We start from the raw sequence: 20487 nt of genomic DNA, 5'->3' as shown, positions 1-20487 counted from the left end.
CCCCTCCGTGAGGCCACGCCCTCCTCAGTGTGTGAATCTGGCTCTGACACAAGCCAGTGCCTCCCCAGCCATTGACCTCACATCACTGATCCACATTGCAAGCAAACCACAAAGCGCCACTGTTTACATATCACCGGCCCAGTGCTGGCATTACAAATCACATTTTTAAATAAGGATCCATAATTTGGTTTTAATTACCTTATTTATATTTTATATCGTGTTTGCTTCTTAATTTGTCACTCTTGCTGCCATGTCTGTCTGCTGTTCGAGTCACCCTTACAAACTCGCCACATAGCTCAATGGGTAATTCAAATACAAAGGAGATATCAAGGCGATGATTAACGCCACTGCTCCTGACACGGATATCTGGGCTTCACCACCTGAATGTGGAATTGTAATTGTTTCTCTGCATCTACATCAGCAGCCATACGCAATAAGGAGGAAGAAGAGGAAGAAGGAAAGGACGAAGGAGAGGGAGAGGAAGAGGAAGAAGAGCAGTAATTTAGTCGGATTAAAAACTTCTGTTTAACACGTCGGCTTTCACGAACAATATCATCCATATTTTTTCGGTTAGATTGCGTAAATATATAAATGTGTCGTTAAAACCCGCCACCACCCGACACAGCCAACTAGTAAGGGTTGTCACGTAAGCAGAACGTGGCCAAGTCGTCACTAGTACAGCAAACTGGTGTGTTGGAGAGCCAAGCCACAACATTTACAATCCGAGTACGACATTTCGCCAGTAATTACAACTAGCTTCATCAGGCGACAGCCAGATTTGTGGAGAAGTCCACCTGTTTCGTTCCTTATATAGAGGCGTAGATGTGGTGACCACACTTCTGCGCTCTTGTGCAAAGTAGGGGGGAGGGGATTAATGTGTCAACGTACATTATTCATACACATTATGCGAGCCCTTTGAACTTGTCCTTCCTGTCCATTGTGTGTATTAAAATAGCCGTACCAATGGGAATCCCTATTGAAGTATAGTGCCCTGTATAGGCATGCATTTAAACAATGTATTATTTGATTATTCGCTTCCATGCAGCACTAAGTCGGTTGCTATACGAACGGTTAAAATTATTTGTATTTCTTTCAATTTCGATATATTATCTAATTAGTCTTGGCCAGTAGTAGATAGTTTTGCACAGAACTTCAACATTATCAAAATCAATTGAGTGTCCTTGTTGGCACAGGTGTTCTGCTACTGCTGACAGTTGCATTTGGGAGTATTTAATATTTCTATGATGTTCTTTTAGTCTAATGCTGATCAATCGTCCTGTTTGCCCAACATAACATTTGCCACAAGGTGCAGTTAATCCTGTACACACCTTCTGTTGATAACTTGGGTGGTGGCGGGTTTTAGCGACACATATTTACACGATCTAACCCAAAAAAAACCTCTAATACGAAAAACTTAACATTACCGTAGCCACCAAAACCACACAGAGGCTGCATGGCCATGATTGCCACTGGTCACCCATGCCCAGCATCTCAATGTGCCGACACCGCCACTGCGCCAGGTTTGGCTTTTCACAAACAAAAAAATAATCCATAGAATCTATAATCGCTCGGTAATAAAAAAAAATCATGAAGAAACTAAGCTTGATGTGTGTTGAAAATGAAAACACGTTACTTGTAAATACAGCATTGACAGCAGTGCACAAAGAACACTTAACATTCGTCAATAATAGTGTGGCCTTAAACGGAACAAAATATATCACAGGTGATGTGTCGGGCAATGACCCTTATTTAAGTACATAGATTTACAGCACACAGATAGGCCACAGAGAGCGAGGGCATACAGAGCCCATAGAGAAGAGAAGCCAAAGATAGTGAAGTCATAGATGAAATGCCATAGAGAGGCCACAGATAGAGAGGTCACACGTGCTTTGAAGACGGGCCACTGCCCAAGATGTCGCCTATTATGTTTTTTTTTTATCCTCCATGTCAAATTGGTACCCGACTGGACGGCCCTGCCCAGGAGGTATAACAGGCAAGCTCCGCAGGTCTGCCAGACTGCAATATGTAGATCATTTAAACTCCATACAGGCAGCATGTGGCAAAGCAGTTCTCCTGGGATCGCCACCTTGTCCACAAATCAAACCCGGGCATTCTTCTCCATCAGCCTGGGTCTAGAATCAAAACTGTGCAGTAAACTGTAATAAAGTTCAACACAAGACTGGTACCAGATCTCGGTACAAGTCAAGTCCTGTCACCCAATTACCGGACTGACTGGTCAAGCCCAGACAGGTGCCCCCCCTGAATTATTCACATCGATCACTGCTGCATAAAATGCACAAAATGAGGTGTTGTCATAAAATATTTGCAAACCTTGAGGTCTTCCGACAGCGCGCAAGCGCGAATGATGGAGAGGTATTTGTCTTCATCGTAGCGACTGCCAAAGAGGATGTTGTCTCGCACAGTCCCATGCTGGATCCACGTCTCTTGGGTGAACAATCCGAAACCTTCCTCCAGTCGCTTCACAAGGACCCCTCCACGACACCTGCCGGGAAGCCGCACGTGAGGGAAGCAAGGGGGCCAGGAACACCGCTACCTATGCCAACATAGCCCCCGTGTCTCAACACCCACCACCAATCGGTCCCATTAACCCGCAGAACACCAGATGGACTCGTTGGTGCTTAAAAATTCATATTTTTATAAATGCACTAAAACCAAACTAAACTGTAAATTATCTTTACATTACCAGGTAAGGCCCACTGAGCTGTATAGCTCTTTTTCAGAAGCGACCTGGCTACAAATGATAGTTCCAATGAATGTTTTTAAATGTGGAGGTAAAAACCAGGGAACCCGGAGAAAAATCCATGCGACCACGGGGAGAACATGCAAACTTCAAATATACAGGCGTGAGGGTCGAGATCGAACCCACGACCACCTACAATACCAGGCGAGGGAGTTAACATCTCGCCACCAAACTACACAGACCAAACCCGCACATATTTTCCCAGCCTAGGTGTATGATGACTGTGCAGTGCACTAGAATAATGTTCAACAGGAAATCACCAGATTTCAGTAAGAATCGATAACGGTCACCCAAACACAGATGCCAAATCCCGGACTGTTCAGGTCAAACAAAGAGGCGTTCCTGCAGGTGGAATATTTCTACGATGAAACATGCAACCGCAATCACAGTTTGCTAAAAAGGTGGTTGCACAACAGCCCTCCCTGCAGGCCTAAAAACAACCAAACCGAGTGGTTGGAGTAAGCGATCAATGCCTTCCCACCTGAAGCCTCAATTCACACCGACAGTCGCGTGCCAGCTTGTGCAGCTGGCAACGGTGACATGGCTCCTCGTTACATTAACCACGGTACGCTACGCCGTAATGTTCCAAGCGTTTTAATTGAACTCCAGTACTGCGTCATCAAAACACAGAAAAAAGCCAGAGGAACAAACCAATCAAGTATGAGAACGCTCTTATTTCAGAGCATTTCAGGCGAGTTTGGACATGAATGTCAATGAATACCAACAAATGCATGGAATCTCACCTGAAGAGGTCACCGGTTATAGCCGCAAGTAGGGAGCTCTTCCCGCTTCCGACTTTTCCAACTACGCCGACCAGCTGACCCTGGTGAACAACACGGCGCCGGCATTACCAGCGGCAGCTGTGGGAAGTGCCTTTTAACCCTTTCCCGTTCTGATAGCATACATATGTAGGGGTGTTACGGGAGGGCAAACAAACACACAAGGGGTGTTTGCGCCCGCACGCGTAAGGGTGCCTACATCCACGTCCGCAACGGTTAGCACTGGGGGGCTGTGGCGGTGCAGTGATCCCCCACAGCCCCACCCCTCGGGGGGGAATTGCTATACAAGGCGGGGAGCCGGTGGGCTCAGGGTCGAGTATTACAGCTTAACCAGCGAAGAGCGAAGACCAGCAGGATAAGCCCTGGGACTCCCCTGGCTCGCTGTCCTTCTAAGGACCGACCAGGGAAAGCCAGCGGTGCGGCCCTGAGAGCCCAGAGCCGATGCTCTTGTAAGAGCCGGTCTGGTTGGCTAAGGGTGCCGAGATCCGAGCTTAGCCAGAGCCGGATCAGCTAGCCTCCCCTAGCTCTCAAGTGGAGGACTTGGGAGCAGACTAGCCGGGCTAGCGCTAGGGGTGTCTCCCTGTTAAACGGGTGAAGGTGCCGTTACCCCTTCAAGTATTGTGTTCTGCCCTTTGGTTGAATAAATGAGCCTCTGACTACGTCGTCTACGTCTCCTTGAATTCACTACAACTGGAGTCAGAAGTGGTCTTCTAAAGTTACCAAATGGATACAAGACGGACGACTCATACCGGGGGACCTGGAGAGGAAGACACCTCGGCCGACTCGGAGCCTGAACTCATCGAGGACGAGTCCGTGCAACCGCTGCCGAGTCCACCGCCACCACAGCAGCCGGACGGGTGGGGGCCGTCGGCGGACGGGCGGCTCACTCCCGCCTGGCGGAGCTACTATATGCAGCAGCCGCCACGCTAGAGGAAATTACTCGCCTGGGGGTTGGAGGAGCAACACGGTGCGATGACGGGCGACACTCAACGGTAGTTCCCGCCATATCGACGGTGGTCACCAACCAATGGCCGCCACGTCATCAACGAGGGCCGATCACTGCTGCCTCCGTTCAGCAGCCGCCGCGTCATCAAAAACGGCCGACTGTGGCGAGCGCCAATCAACGGCCAGCGCATCACCAGCAGTGCGACCGCCGATGGCGACCGCCATTCCCTCCAATACTGTAGAGAATGGCGGGAACGGCGGCTGGCGATCTTCGGCGGCGGAGTCCACGTTCCAGCAGCGTTTGCCGGTCCTGAAGGAGTTTGTGGCGGATGGGGGCGACTGGGGAGCATTCGAAAGACGGTTCCTCGCCCACCAGGAAATGTCACGATGGACAGACGACGAGGCGCTACGTGCGCTCCCGGCGACGCTGGACAGCAACGCTCTCGCCACCCTCACTACGGCGCCGAAATCGGCACGCGCTACACTGCAGTCGGCGCTTCAACTCCTGTCTGCAGTCTACGGGCCACCTTCCGACTGCAGACAACTATTTTACGACCGACAATGGGGCGCGAAGGAATCGCCCCTGACATACCACACGGCTCTCCCTGGCCCTGGCGAAGGCGGCCTTCCCGCGTATGGCTGAAGAGGGAGTGGATGCTATGGTGGCGGAGAAAATCTTGTTGCTGGCTGACGATTTGAACATCGTCGTCTTGGCGCAGGACAACAAGGACATGTGTTCCCTGTGGGCCGCGCGGCACATCCACTGCTAACCTGCTGTCCCAACATCGTAAAGCTAGCAAGGCGGCGGCCGGGCACACCGTGGCTGCAACCACCCTCTCATCGGAAGAGGTCTGCGCTGTGGGTCGCCCGACGGAGTGGAGATCCAGTGAACGACCAGCTCGGGATGTGCCGAGCCACCAGGATCAGCCCAAGCCGACTGGGGCGCTCACACGGTGCTACAACTGTGGCCTCAGGGGCCATGTGGCTTCTGAATGCCGGGCTCCTCGGCAGCGCGGTGCAACACCTCGGCCGGACGACGCTCCTCTTCCCAAGGCTCCGCAGCGAACTCCGGCAAGTCGTGGCACCCCACATGTTTGGCCTACGCACACACCTGTTACTCACTCACGCGTTGCAACGAACGGGTTTCGAAAATCTGGTGTTGTTGTGTCGAACTGTGCCGCAATGGGGAGGGCGTTCAAACCGGCCCAGTGGTCTGAGTTGGCCCACCGTGTTGTTGCCGCGTCGGCGGGGTCGTCGGTCATTGTGGGACATATCGATGGGGTGGAGGTATGGGTCTTGGTTGATACGGGAGCATCAGCAACAATTGTGTCCGATTTAATTTACAACATTCTTCCCGTTCAAAGTCGCCCTCTGCTCCCGGTCGATGTTCCGTGTTATGCTGCCAACGGGGTCTTGTTGGGCATTATTGGCCAGATCCGCGCACAAATTTGTATTGGGGACATCAAATTATCCGGCCCGGTGTTAGTCTCCTCCTCTCTGGCAGTCCCGTGCCTGTTGGGGACGGACTTTTTGGCCAAAATGCCAATTAGAATACTGATTGACCAGGGATGCATTGAACTCCCTTCAGGCCGACGAATGATGTTTCTGTCCTCCCCCGCTACTGTGCGTACGGCCTTTGCGACGGTACAGGCGCTCGTTACGCGAACGGTACGCGTACCGCCGGGAGCTCAAATGCTCGTGCCTCTTCGGCTGCGTCGACCCTTCGCTAAGGGGATTGTGGATCAGGGTGTTTTGTTGGGACCATCTAGGGCCGGGGTCAATGGACCCGATTTGATAGCGGCCCAGACGATTGTTAAAGGGAACGAGGACCCCTTCATCGCAGTCCTCAATGTTGGGTTGCGAACGGCTGTGGTTCCTCAAGGGACCGTGCTTGTACACGCAACGCCAGTACCTTGTGAGGAACCAGTCATTGGGCAGGTGAGCACCGCTCCTCCGTCGCAGCCGCATTTGAACCGTGATGAGGGGTAGCTGGATGCGCTTTGTGCGGGATCATCGGACCGACTCACAGCGTGCCAAATTACGAACCCTTTTGCGCGATTTTTCCGATGTTTTTAGTCAACACAAATATGATATTGGCTGTACTAAACTGCTGCGACACCATATTCACACTGGTGACAGCGCACCAATCCGCCAAAATCCTTTTCGGTTGAGTCCCGGCGAAAAGGATCATGTCAAATCGGCTGTAGATGACATGCTAGCTGCAGACATTATATCCCCTTCTACCAGCCTTTGGGGTGCACCCATCGTGTTAATTAAAAAACACGATGGCTCTTTGCGATTCTGTGTCGATTTTTGTCACCTAAACAAAATCTCGGTGGCCGATGCATACCCGCTCCGTCGAATGGATGAATCTCTTGACGCCCTGGCTGGGGCACGGTTCTTCTCCACGTGCGATTTGCTGTCAGGGTTCTGGCAGCTCCCTCTGGATGATGAATCTGAACCAAAAACGGCTTTCCGAACGCCGCACGGCCTACTCCAATTTAACCGCTTGCTGATGGGGCTCCACTCAGCTCCGGCAACTTTCCAGCGCTTAATGGAATTGGTTCTTGCTGGCTTGCAATGGGATACTTGTCTGATTTACCTAGACGATATCGTCTTTAGTAAAACATTCGAGGAACACCTGCAGAGGTTGCGGGCCGTTTTTCTCAAGATGCGTGCTGCTAATTTGAAATTCAAGCCGCAAAGTGTCACTTGCTCCGCGAATCTGTGCGGTATTTGGGTCACATTGTCGGACGGTCAGGTATTTCCACAGATCCAGCGAAAACACAATGTGTCAGCTCCTGACCGACTCCCAACTCGGTGGGGGAGGTCAGGAGTTTCATTGGATTCGCGTCGTATTACCGGCGGTTTGTCGCCGATTTCGCGATGATCGCTAAACCCTTACATGCCTTAACATCGATGGGGGTCAAGTTTCACTGGGGCCAGGAGGAGGAGGATGCTTTTCACTCCCTCCAGGATGCCCTAGTGGAGGCCCCGCCATTAAGCTATCCCGATTTTTCAAAACCCTTCTTGCTCGATACGGACGCAAGCAACACGGGCATTGGTGGTGTGCTTTCCCAGGTTGTTGGGGGCGTATAGCATGTTGTGGCATATGGCAGTAGAGTTTTGTCTCCGGCGGATCAAAGGTACTGTGTCACCCGTCGGGAACTATTGGCAATCGTTTTCTTCATTCAACAATATCGCCCATATCTGTACGGTCGCCACTTCACCGTCCGCACAGATCATGCGGCCTTACAGTACGCCTTGCGGGTTCAACAGCCTTCGGGACAATTGTCTCGATGGTTGGAGATTCTTCAAGATTTCGATTTTGAGACTAAATATTGGAAGGGTGTTCGCCACACGAACGCAGATGCTCTGTCGCGATTGCCGCCCACTTCCGATTGCGCTTGCCTCCTGGGTTCGTGGCGTTGCAGACCTCCAAATGAGAACCCTAATTTGGTCCTTGCTGCCGCCGCTGATACACCTTCAATTGCGGGTCCTATTGAGCAAGAGGGGAGGATTCCTTGCTGGGGTTGTCCGTTGTGGAGTGGGGGCGCCTCCAAATGGAGGATACTTCCCTCCTCGCGTTGCGCCATCACGTAGGGGGATCTGTTCTGGGTGCGACGAATATCGACTCATGGGGGTTGTACCAGGGTCTCCTGATGCATTGGGATGGGAGGTCCCGCCGCCACAGGCTGGTGGTGCCTTCCACACTGAGGGGTAGGGTGGTGTGGGCTGCTCACGAGCGGCTCCTGCACCTGGGGACTCACAAAACCCTTGCCATGCTCCAGCTGGATTTTTCTTGGCCGGGCATGGCAAGGGACGTGGATGATCTCCTAGGGTTCTGTACTCAGTGCGCGCAACGGAAGCCACCAGCAAAGGGGTCCGACCCACCGCTGCAGTCTATTAAGGTTACCCGGGTTAACGAACTCGTCGCACTTGATATTTTGGGTCCATTCCCTACTACACCTAGGGGTAATAAGTACATATTGGTTGGCGTTGAATATTTCATGCGATGGCCTATGGCCTGGCCCATCGTCAACCAGTCGGCAGCAGCCATCGCCGAGGCCTTTGTCCAGGGCTACGTCCTCGACAAGGGCACTCCGGAGCGGCTGCTGATCGACCAAGGGGAAAACTTCTCTGGTAAACTTCTCCACGAGGTGTACGAGCTCCTGGATACAAAAAAGATTCGTACCTCCCCATATCACGCGCAAACTGATGGGATGGTGAAGCGTCTACATCGAACTATCACGTCCATGCTGTCTCACCAGGTGTCTGAATCCCAGACCGATTGGGACCTTCATATCCCAGGGGTTTTGGCAGCCTACAGGATGGCTCCTCATGCGGCAACCGGATTTTCGCCCTTCTTTTTAATGTATGGTCGTGAGGCTGAACCACCTATCGCGACCCAGCTGCGGGTCTCCACGCCGCATGCTAAATCCAAATTGGCCGACCATGTCAAGTTCAACATCTCTAAATTGGCAGAGGCGCGGGAGGCAGCTATCCAAAATTCAGACCTTTGCCAAAAGGCGAATGAAAGGCTCAAGCTGGGCCGGGTACATGTGCACCGGTGGAAATCGGGCGACAAAGCATGGTTGCACTGTCCCCAAGTTCTGCTGGCAACCTCGTCAAAACTGTTGCGGCCGTGGAGGGGGCCCGTGGAAGTGGTGCAGGTCTTGCGGCCAAAATGTGTCCGTATTCAGTGGGGGAAGCGTCGTTGGTTCGTGCACCCCTCGCGGTTGAAACCATTCGTCGTGCCCCATGTTCCTACTCCACACACACATGGCCGAACATGTGAGGGGTCCACTGACTCCCGGAGTCCGACTTCGCTGCATGTGCCCGATTTACCACTGACTCTTCCACTTCCAGGTGCACCGGGACTGACGCGCTCGCAACCGCCAACCCCTCCCGGGGGGTTCGGAGGTCGCTCGTCCGTGAAGCCAGACGCTCTCGCACCTGAACTGTTGACAACCACCACCGGGCCGACCGGGGTTGCCCCTTGTGACGGTCCCGCTGCAAGAACGCGCGCCAAAACGCGCCGACTTTTGTGAGGCTGGCCTCTTGTGTGGCCCTTGCTGCGGTCACAGGGGAAATCCGTTCGGGGTGGGAAGACATGTATTGTATATATGTTGGTTTCTTTATGGAATGGGGTACGTCGTTTTTTTTCTTTTTTCGGTATTGTTGTTGTTATTGTTGTTGTTCTTGTTGCTGTTATTAATGCGAGGCACACACGGTTTTGGGGGGTTTCATCTTTTATTGTTGAATTTTGTTGCAGCCGGGACGGCTGTGGGCTGTACAGGGGGGGGTGATGTAGGGGTGTTACGGGAGAGCAAACAAACACACAAGGGGCGTTTGCGCCCGCACGCGTAAGGGTGCCTACATCTACGTCCGCAACAGTTAGCCCTGGGGGGCTGTGGCGGCGCTGTGATCCCCCACAGCCCCACCCCCTTGGGGGGGAATTGCCAGAGGTGTGGACTCGAGTCATGTGACTTGGACTCGAGTCAGACTCGAGTCATGAATTTGATGACTTCAGACTCGACTTGGACTTGCATAACAATGACTTTGTCCCACCTCTGAGGTGTGGACTCGAGTCATGTGACTTGGACTCGAGTCAGACTCGAGTCATGAATTTGATGACTTCAGACTCGACTTGGACTTGCATAACAATGACTTTGTCCCACCTCTGGGAATTGCTATATAAGGCGGGCAGCCGGTGGGCTCGGAGTCGAGTATTACAGCTTAACCAGCGAAGACCAGCAGGATAGGCCCTGGGACTCCCCTGGCTCGCTGTCCTTCTAAGTGTAATAAAGCTCGTTGAAGCGCACTTCTGGAATCCGTCTTTTATTCAACTTGTATACAGCTTCTTTTCCTTCACGCTGCTGACAGGCAGCGTGAAAGGGACAGATAGAGAGAGAGACACACTGCCACGTGGCAACCCGGAGCCCCGCTCCCGCGTGGCCCCCTTCCTCTGTTCGTTCCCGTTCTGACCACGTGTCGTTCGTCTCCACCCCTATTTAATACCCGGGTCACGTGGTATGTTTCCCCCAATCCTGGTTAGCCTCCATGGAATATTCCAGGCTCCCTCGTAAGCTGCCGGGACCACGCCCCTGACTCATGTCCCCATTGGCTGTGGCCAAAGCCAGCAGAACCAATCCCCTACTTACAGCTGTCACCTTTCCATTACGTCAGGGCCACGCCCCTAGGCTTCCCCCCATTAGCTATAAACCAGGACCGGCAGAGCCAATCATCATGACGAGTTGTGATACGTCATTGAGCCGGATATATCCTCACATTACATAAGGACCAACCAAGGAAAGCCAGCGGCACGGCCCTGAGAGCCCAGAGCCAATGCTCTTGTAAGAGCCGGTCTGGTTGGCTAAGAGTGCCGAGATCCGAGCTTGGCCAGAGCCAGATCAGCTAGCCTCCCCTAGCTCTCTAGTAGAGGACCTGGGAGCAGACTAGCCGGGCTAGCGCTAGGGGTGTCTCCCTGTTAGACGGGTGAAGGGGCCGTTACCCCTTCAAGTATTGTGTTCTGTCCTTTGGTTGAATAAATAAGTGTGTCTCCGACTACGTCGTCTAGATCTCCTTGAACTCACTACACATATGTAGGTCAAGTTTTCCTTCCAAGTCGGTTCCTGATGACATACAAATGTATGTCATCGGAACGGAACCGGAAGAAAAACTAATATAAAATAATTTATTGCTACCGAGGCTCCCCCCACAAGGCCATGCGAAAGGGTGCGTGGCACAGTTTGGCCCCAGCTATCATAGAGGGCGGTCGTGTCGATATAATTATCTTCAGAGAGTACAATGTCTTTAAAAACAACGGCACTACACTTGCGCGTTCCAAGATTCAGAGGTGAACGGGACGCCCCACCCTGCAACTTGCAGACATCTCGGAATGGGAAGAGGGTGAACAAGTGGCAATCAGCTAACCTGGTTTCCAGCATCTGGTGAGACATTCCCAATTGATCTCTCATTATATAATTATATAGACGGCCGACGTACAATCTGGGTATGACCATGGCTACGTCACGGCTGCGTGGACAGCGGTGGAGCATTCCATGTCCAACTGGAAGAAATGGGATTAAAATGCCAAAAGAAAACTGAGGCAGGGGAAACTTCAAATCTCAGTAAAGACAAGATTACAGAAAACTAGAAAATAAGTTTCTACCATGTGAATATTGGTGAATACAGATAATTGAAGGGATTTGATCGCAGGATGTGACAAGCAAATTGAAAGTCTGGAATAGAGCATAGCAAGAACAGAGTGTAGACAAGAAGAAGAGATGGCCAAGGGTGGGGCATGGCTGCGGGATGGAGAATTCACGAGCTGGGCACTGAAATGGCACCAGGGGTCAGTGACCTGGATCAGCGCGGGCGCTAGGCGGGAATTTGGATGGGCCCTGCACCACCAATTGTCCCTTTGGCACTACCCAGGCTCACTCTCCTTGGCAGTCTATCACCGCACACCACAGTTCGACTGGCCCCCTGTCCAGGAGGAGCTGAGTCGGGCCTGTCCAGGATGTGCAATTCGGCAGGAGGAAGTTATCGTGAATTCCTAGCGGCATCAACAGCACTGCCCGGTTTTACATCCCGGCCTTAAAGCGTTTATCATTATAAACTGTAAAACTAGAATATCGGCTTGCAAAGCGAGCGGCATAACGCATGTCTGAAACGCGACGAAGCTCCAGCTGACCTCCTTAACTCTGAACTCCACACGTTTGAGGGAGAAGCCCTCCGCGGCAGGGTCCGGGGAGCCGCGCTGCCGCGGTGGGCACAGCAACGAGCCCCACGACAGCGTTGCTCGGCACAGCGCCACCTCCCATTCGCCGCTCTGCGCTTCCTCTGCTCAGCACGGAAGGGGGGGGGGGGACGCTGGGGTGATTTCCTGCTCACATGAGCATTGAGGCGGTGCAAAGCTCCCTTTTACAGCCAAAGGGCCGGTGGTGCATGTGTGTCAAACTGAAAATTTGGAACAGGGAAGTGACCACAACTATGCAACGACATGGCAACCTTGTTGAACAGTTGGGCAGCGTGGCCAGAGGAGACACGGAGAGAGGTTAGAGGCGGAGATACAGCCTTTCTGTTTCAGCAGAGCATCGCTTAAGTGCCCCTGGCCCTACAAGGCCTGTGCCGACAGGCTCCACACGTTATTCCCAGTGGCAGTTCTCCTTGGTTGCCAACCTTTGTTTACCCAGGAAAATAACACCGAGTCTCAAGACTCTTGTTCAGGAGGGTCTTGCCAGGTTACCGCAGTAGGGGGCGATGTTGCTGCTGCTGTGTGCGTGTGTAAATCCAATTAATGGGGAGCGGTCGTGTAGCGGTGAGCGCGCTGCACTACGAACCCGGCGGCCCAGGTTTGATTCCCGCTGACAGCCCACATAGGTGACGATAAACTGAACAGGTCCTGGGCCTCCCCTAGGTCAACTCAGCCTCAAATGAGTACCTGGTGCGGTGTGTAAACATCGCCATTAAGGAGACAAAGGCGGCTGGGCGTAGTGCTGGTCACCCACCCCCTCATGTGCGGTGCCGGCCTTGATAGGTGCTCGCTCACAGCACTTGCCCCTACAACCTCTAAAGGTTACATCGGGGATCTTTGTCTTTGTAAACCTAATTCAGTCATTTTCAGGAATTGGGGATGTTTGTCAATACCAGTTACATTGAATGGGTCTTTTGATGCTATGAAAGTCAATGGAAGAACCCAGAGGAAATCCAACTGGGACACAGGAAGAACATAAAAGCTTTACAAAGAGGTTCGATGTGTGGCACAAGTGTTCCAGGATATCTCAACGTTTCCACTTTACAGACTCTATGATGGAGCATTACCGTAAAATGACTTGCTATTGCAGTAATATGTTTCAGCACTGAACTCTGGTAAGGACAAAAATGTTTCAAGTCTCCTTAAAGAAATCCGTGCTTCAATGAGTCCGTTTAGCACCCACGGAAAGGCATTGAGAGGCGTAATCAGCATGTTGATCAAAGCCACAGCTGTGAAAACCTGCAGGAAATACAAGTGTAAGAACAAATGCAAACATTATTTCATTCTATTTATGCACACCTCTTCCAATTAACCCAAAATTACTCACAATCCAATTATCACTTCATCGGTATTCTGCAAATTAAAAAGCACTGCAAGTCACAATTTCTCTCCAGCCAAAAATAATTGCAAGTACAATGCATGAATCTATCGCTATTGTGAAAAGACTTCAATATTAAATTGTTGTTTAAAATTATTATCAATGGCCATCAGGTAGAACTAAATTTGAGAGAGACAAAACACAGACACGGAGACACACAGACAGACACACAAGCAGAGAGAGACAACACAGAGACACAGAGAGAGACACAACATAGTGTGTCTGTTTGTCTCCGTGCCTGTGTTATGTCTCTCTCTCAAATTTTGTTCTACCTGATGACGATTGGTTGTGTTGCAATCGAAACGTCGTATTCTATAATTTAATTTATTTTCTTTCTACGTGACTTTACCAAAAGAACCAAAGAGTAATTCCTGCAGTCACGGAAGCTTCAAATCAAGGTTGGGATCAATGACCATTGCTATCAAAAGTCACCACAGTGTACGTATGTATGTTGAACTTCTTTCGCCCTGTAGTAGTCAACCATGACTTAGATAATCATGACCCTGAAATTACTGTTTTACGAGTGACAGTTGTGGAGTGGCAGTGGCAACATCTCCTGTGAGAAGGGATGTTATAGCCACTCAAAGCAGTTTGTATATTGGCGGCAAAGAGCGTGCGTGGGACAGCGGCATTGTGTAAATTAAGCTTCCAATGAAACCAGATCAAATTTACAAGAGATTTCACTCTAAAGCTCACGATACGTCTTTCGCGTACAAGTGGGTGTGAGCGGTGGAAATATTGTAAAAGGACATAAAACTGAACACATGTTCCAAAAACACCGAGGCCTTAAAATATATACAGGCATACCTCCTATAGCGCTGAAGAATGCTGTCTTGGTAAATTAATCGCTATAGAAAACAGCGCTAAAAGGTCACTGTAACACGGTTCCAATGGGGATGCGTTCCCGACCGCTACTTTTTACCTATGAGCGATATGAGGGCTTCATTGGGGAAGCTTCATTGGGGAATCAGTAATAGCCTTAAGAATTATACTGTCCACATGATAAATGTATTAAAGCATTTATAACAAACAAAATCACTTTTTAACACGTAGGCTTTCACGGCCAATATCCATACTATTTTAATAAACACAATAGACAGGAAGGACAAGTTCAAAGGGCTCGCATAATGCGCATGCATAATGTACGTTGCCTCAGTAATCCCCCCCACATTGTGCAGGAGCGCAGAAGGGTGGTCAACACATCTAGGCCTCTATATAAGGAACGAAACAGTAAGACTTCTACACACTGTCTGCCGTAAACACACGCTCCATGGGAAGCTATTCTAACAAATTGGATTACTCAAGCCACGGATCACCAATAAATGGATGCAGCGATGAACCCTGGATGAATCCATACTCTAACGTGGCTATCGCATCGACTATGAGCAAAATCGATACAATAGGCACCTCCATTCAGATTCCACAAGACCATTATATGGGCTGAAACACGCCCCTACGGGCAACGCCATGCCCACTTTCTTCCATATATGGGGGGCTGTTCCGCTCAGGAATTTTCCATCCATAAAAAAGGGCGTTATAAATGTGTCCTAAGTATACTTTTGCAATCTAACCCAAAAACATTTTTTATTATGAATAATATTGGTCGCGAAAGCCTACGTGTTAAACTGAGGTATATCTGTATATAATAAGCAACGATTTGGACAAAGGCCCTTCTTCCATCTGAGGCAGAGTGGGTGCAGTCTCCTGTTGTGGAGGGTCTGCGAGTTGTGGTGCATTAAGGGGTTGGTCTGCTCCAGACTCCTTTTCTTTAGAACGGCTTTTTGTATTTAGGTTTGTTGTCCTTCCCCGCAACTCCGATTATCATGGTTGGCTACGTGTGGTGCGAAGGAAGTTCAAGATACATACGTATGTATGTATGATCGGCAGAATTAACCTTTCGATTCCACCGCCTCCCTTCTCAGCCGGGCACTACTATTCTCATCCCCTCTTCTGCTGGACATATGAAAGAGCTTTATAGCTCATTGGATTCCTCCAGTATTAATAAACATTCTCATTCTCATATTTTGGTACTGGCAAAGGAGGTCCCATGATGTAGCTCATTCTGATTATTTTGCACCTTCTTCCTGTTCTCACGTTATTTTTCAGTCTTGTTTCGGGACGTGAGCCTGCCCCCGTACTGGAATGTTACATTAGGCTTCGTGGTGAAAGGGTGACAAAGAAGCCTTCAGCTTTGGAGGGTTTGTATTTTCATCTTTCGGTGCTGGTCATCCAAACCCATCAGGACGTCTCGTTCTTCGGAACGAAGTTTCACCGGAAATAAAATCTCTTCAAGTTGAATATCATACCCGAAAGGCCTCAATGCTGATTCACTACACCCTTGTGTTTATGTGAAGGTGGATTTCAGCAAAAAACAAAACCACACACATACTCCGTGGCTTTTATCAGAATTTATTTCAACGAAACGACCGAGCGCGCTCCCCTACCTTCGTTGCGGTGAGGGCGTTGCCAAGGCTGACGTACGTCACGAACGTGAGGATGGAGATGAGCACCGGCGTCACCGCCCACAGGTACACGCACAGTGCATCCAGGTACTTCATGCCCGAGAGGCCCTTCAACTCATCCGAGCGAAACCCATTCACTTTGCGCGAGAAGCTCTCCTCCCAGCAGTGCAGCTTGATTGCACGGATGCCGAAGAGAATCTCGGTCATGAGCTGTGAATCGCCGACATGGTGTTGAGTTTTATACGTGACGAACCCACTTCATTTCTAAACGACTTAAATCATAAGAGAGCCAGACAATTTGGCGCCGATTGAAAATAAAATTATTATAGAGAGGGTCCTTGCCTATAAACATTGGGCAGTTCACCGGCATTGGTTCTAGTAAGCCTGACTGTTGATGAGACACTAAATGTCAAAACTGGTCCAGCGTTTTGATTGTGTTGAATCAATTCTGCTGAAATTATGCACTCCCAGAAGGCCATGTTGCTGAAAGGATGTGCAAAATAAATGTTTAAAAAAAAATGTATTTGGAGGGTACAGATGTGTGAAGGAGGCATATTGTCTGCTTATTAAATTTTTTCATATTCTGTACAATGACGATAGTGGTCATTATGCATCACATCCATGGTGGCAAGATGTTATCTATCTCGCCTGGCATGCAGGAGGTCGTGGAGGCGTGGATTTTTTGCCGTGTGCTCCGGTTTTTCCCTCCACATTTAGCCAAATACTCTAAACACGCGTTTAGAGTATTTGGCTGTAATCAATTTCCAAAATATAAACCACTTTGTTGAGCTATCATTTGTTGCCAGGACGTTTCTGAAAAAGAGCTATATAGCTTAGTGGACCTTACCTGGTCAAATAAAAAAAATATTGTTCAAACCAACCTTGACTCTTCCATCTTTATGGTGCATCATCGCTTGGCTGAATCCTCCAATTTTGTTCGCAATCAGTTTGTTCAGCGGGACGAGCAAGATGGCGACGGCGATGCCGGCCAGGAAGGCGACGCCGACCTGCTGGTAGAGCAGCAGGAGAGAGACGGCCACCTGCAGAGGCAAGCTCCAGAACGAGTGGAAGCTTGGGCAGAAGTTGACGATGCGGTCCGTGTCGGTGCTCATGTAGTTCACTATCTCTCCCGTGCTGAACTCGGACAGGGAGGACGCACCGACCCGCAACGATTTCCGATAAACCGTCGTGACCAGGGCTGCGCGTACGCACAAGGCGATCTTGTTGATCCGGTAGGAGAACTGATTGTTGAAAAAAGCCCCAAAAAATGTTGTCCCAAAGAGGCCGGCAATGTAGTAGTAGCCGTGAGAGGCAGGCTCCTGTCTGTTCTCCATGAAGGAGAGCAAATATTGCAGAATGACAGGGCCCAGCAGACCGAGCACAATGGCAATCAAGTAGAGAAGACCAATCAATAAATAGTGAACGCCGTAAACCTTGTAGAGGGACCAAAAGAGAGTGCGTCTCGGCTGGCTATCAGGTAATGGCGTGTCTTTGTTGATGCACAATCTCTTCCCAATTGGGCTACTCTGGCTGACATCCTCAGGAATGCAATCCCTTGTTTGGTTACTGTCTGCATACAAAACGTCTTTAAACGCTTGAGACACAAATGATACCTTCATGTTTTCAGGCAACTCAAGGATATCATCAGGGCTATTCAATTCTCCATTGTAACCTTGCTTCATTACTGGGTTTAACCAAATGTAAAAAAGTTTTGAGATGAAGCCACTACCATCTTCAGTCACCGCTTGTCGGTGACGAGCATCAGGGAAAAGTTGTTCAGTTTTTCTTTTCCGACTGCCTAAGAGCGCAGTCCTTTCACCTGCATCATTAATGGATTCCACCTCATGAACGGCCACAAGACGATTTGACGGAATCAGTGAGATTAAATAAACCGCCATGAACACTGGAACGCCACACATTACCACTTTGTGCATACAAGCTGCAGCCCCGAGGAGGCAGAACTCGGGCCTCGTGAAGAAAGCCACTCCGTTTATGACTGCGGAGGGAATTGTTGCGAGCCAGACAACGATGATCAGCGGCGGTCCCCGGGAAAAGGACAGCTCAGATTGAGCAACGGAGGACAGTGCCAGGGAGTGGCACAGCCAAGCGAACGCTGCAACGCATGCAGCCATGACGTCCAGGTGTCGCGTTTTGACATCAAAGTCAAAGGAAAGGGACACGAGGTCGCAGAAAAATAGTGCCACCACCAAAGCCGACGTGAGGATTCTCAGCACCCAGCCGTACGATACGGGCACGTGACTATCACGTCTGCACACAAACACAACATCGCACGCTCGCTGGTTAGTCCATCTTACACACGTTATACACCATTAACATACATATCGCATACTCGCAGAGTCCACTTTATATTGGGTTTGTGTGTTATTTATTTATTATTTATCACAGTTGCTGCAAAGGCCCAAAAGGCCCAAAACACCACCAACACAATTCACTAATATAGTTGTACTCGACAAGCATTATGGGTTAGGCCACAATGATCTAGCTAAATTTCAGGCATAAGAACCATCCACCACCAAACAAAGCCAAACTAGTTAAATTGTTATATTGGCTGCAAAAACCTCATGGTAAGGTAAGAGTTAATAGGTTTTTTGAATTGAGCAAAGCTATTAGGACTGGCGAATTGGACCAATGGGAGGGAATTCCAAAGTGGAGCGGTGCAAGGGAAGATGCGGAAAGAACAGTGTTGTGACCTGCAGCGTGGTGATTGAGTTGGGTGGCTAAATTCAGCAATCTTGATTTGAAGCTTTCGTTACTGCAGGAATCCATACTCTTTGGTTCTTTCGGTAAAGTCACGGAGGTAGAAAACTAATAGATCACGATGTTTAGATCGCAACACAAGCGGTCGTCCTCAGGTGGAAAAAATATAATCCAGCAGTGGAACTGCTGAACCAGCAAGAGAGCAGTTACAACAAGAGGTTATTTGTGTGGCGATGGGCAAGCAAGCGGGGTCTGAACTGGAAAGGAATTCCATCCACGGACCCAAGCACGTCACTTGTGTTAATGGGGGAGATTAGGGAGAGAGGGATTAGGGAGGGAGATTAGCATGAATGAGCTTCCGTCGCCGCATAAGAGTATCATGCCCGCATATGCGCACAACAGCAGTGTTAATAAGAGATTAGAACCATGAGAGTGCAATCCAAAGGACATGCGAGCATGAGAGTGCAATCCAAAGGGAATGTGAGCATGAGAGTGCAATCCAAAGGACATGTGAGCATGAGAGTGCAATCCAAAGGACACGTGAGAGATCTAAGAGAGAGGCATAGAGAGAGAGACAAACAGAGAGCCAGAAATAACAGCGGACATAGGCAGGTAGGATGGAAACATCACAGTCAGTTAAGACTTTACCTGGTTAATAACGTCCTTCCAAAGATTGCTCAGTTTGTACCTATCTTCTCGGTTGAAGTTGTGTCTGTGTTTATATATCTGGATGGCTTCATGAACAAATCTCTGAAGGTAGCCGGTAGGTTTGCAGAGTAGATGACACGTTCGTCATCTGGCCACATGGCCTGCCAGCACTGAACCAATTTCTCAACCACATCAATTCCATACACCCATCGATAAAATTCACCATGGAAGTGGAAAAGGATGGCAAGCTCCCGTTCCTGGAAGTTTTGATCGGGAAGAGACCTGATGGCTCGTTGGGACATTCGGTCTACAGGAAAGCCACCCACACGGATGCCTATCTAAAGCTTGACTCCCACCACCATCCAGCCCAAAAGAATTCCCTCATTAAAACACTACACCATAGGGCCTGTTGCATCTCCGACCAGCACCACCTAGCTCGTAAGTTGGAGCAAGTACACCAAGCCCTCAGGATGAACGGATACCCCCAGCCATGGGGAGACAACCTTCTGAGGATCCAACCAAAACCATCACTTTACCATACATAGCAGGGGTTACCAAAATATTTCCAAAATCTTAAACAAACACAAGATCCAGGTTCGTTTCAACACAGTACACAAAATCCGTGATTTAATCCCATCTGTAAAGGATGTGATTCCTGACATGCAATACCCTGGTGTCTACAAACTGAGTTGTGGTTGTGGCAGCAGTTACATTGGGGAAACAAAGCAACATGTCTCGGACCGCATTCATGAACACAAGGCAGATCTGAAACACGGTAGGACCAATAACTCTGCCGTTGCTGATCATTGTTTTAACGCTGTGGGCTCACACAAAATAGATTTTTCCAAGACGGAGGTACTCTGCAAACCTACCGGCTACCTTCAGAGATTTGTTCATGAAGCCATCCAGATATATAAACACAGACACAACTTCAACCGAGAAGATGGGTACAAACTGAGCAATCATTGGAAGGACGTTATTAACTAGGCAAAGTCTTAACTGACTGTGATGTTTCCATCCTGCCTGCCTATGTC

At 49.7% G+C, this 20487-nt stretch overlaps 1 protein-coding gene across 5 annotated transcripts in view; it reads right to left on the bottom strand.

Annotated features, from left to right (window-relative positions):
* The window catches only part of ABCC10 (ATP binding cassette subfamily C member 10), a 78096-nt gene that overhangs the window by 45783 nt on the left and 11826 nt on the right, over positions 1 to 20487 (bottom strand). For 4 of the 5 annotated variants that reach the window (XM_061565532.1, XM_061565530.1, XM_061565531.1 and 1 more), the window contains exons 3-8: positions 16969 to 18355; positions 16070 to 16297; positions 13315 to 13486; positions 12185 to 12333; positions 3505 to 3584; positions 2332 to 2503 (exon numbers count right to left, since the gene is read on the bottom strand). In XM_061565532.1, the coding sequence (XP_061421516.1) occupies positions 2332 to 2503; positions 3505 to 3584; positions 12185 to 12333; positions 13315 to 13486; positions 16070 to 16297; positions 16969 to 18355 (2188 nt within the window). The remainder of the gene's footprint in view (positions 1 to 2331; positions 2504 to 3504; positions 3585 to 12184; positions 12334 to 13314; positions 13487 to 16069; positions 16298 to 16968; positions 18356 to 20487) is intronic. The other variant, XM_061565533.1, reaches the window with a different exon arrangement.

The sequence above is a fragment of the Lethenteron reissneri genome, chromosome 35 (genome assembly GCF_015708825.2).
Source record: "Lethenteron reissneri isolate LAM-NWPU_2019-01 chromosome 35, ASM1570882v1, whole genome shotgun sequence".
NCBI classification, from domain to species: domain Eukaryota; kingdom Metazoa; phylum Chordata; class Hyperoartia; order Petromyzontiformes; family Petromyzontidae; genus Lethenteron; species Lethenteron reissneri.
The sequence above is the reverse complement of the archived record's forward strand: the minus strand, read 5'-3'. Positions and strand labels throughout refer to the sequence as shown.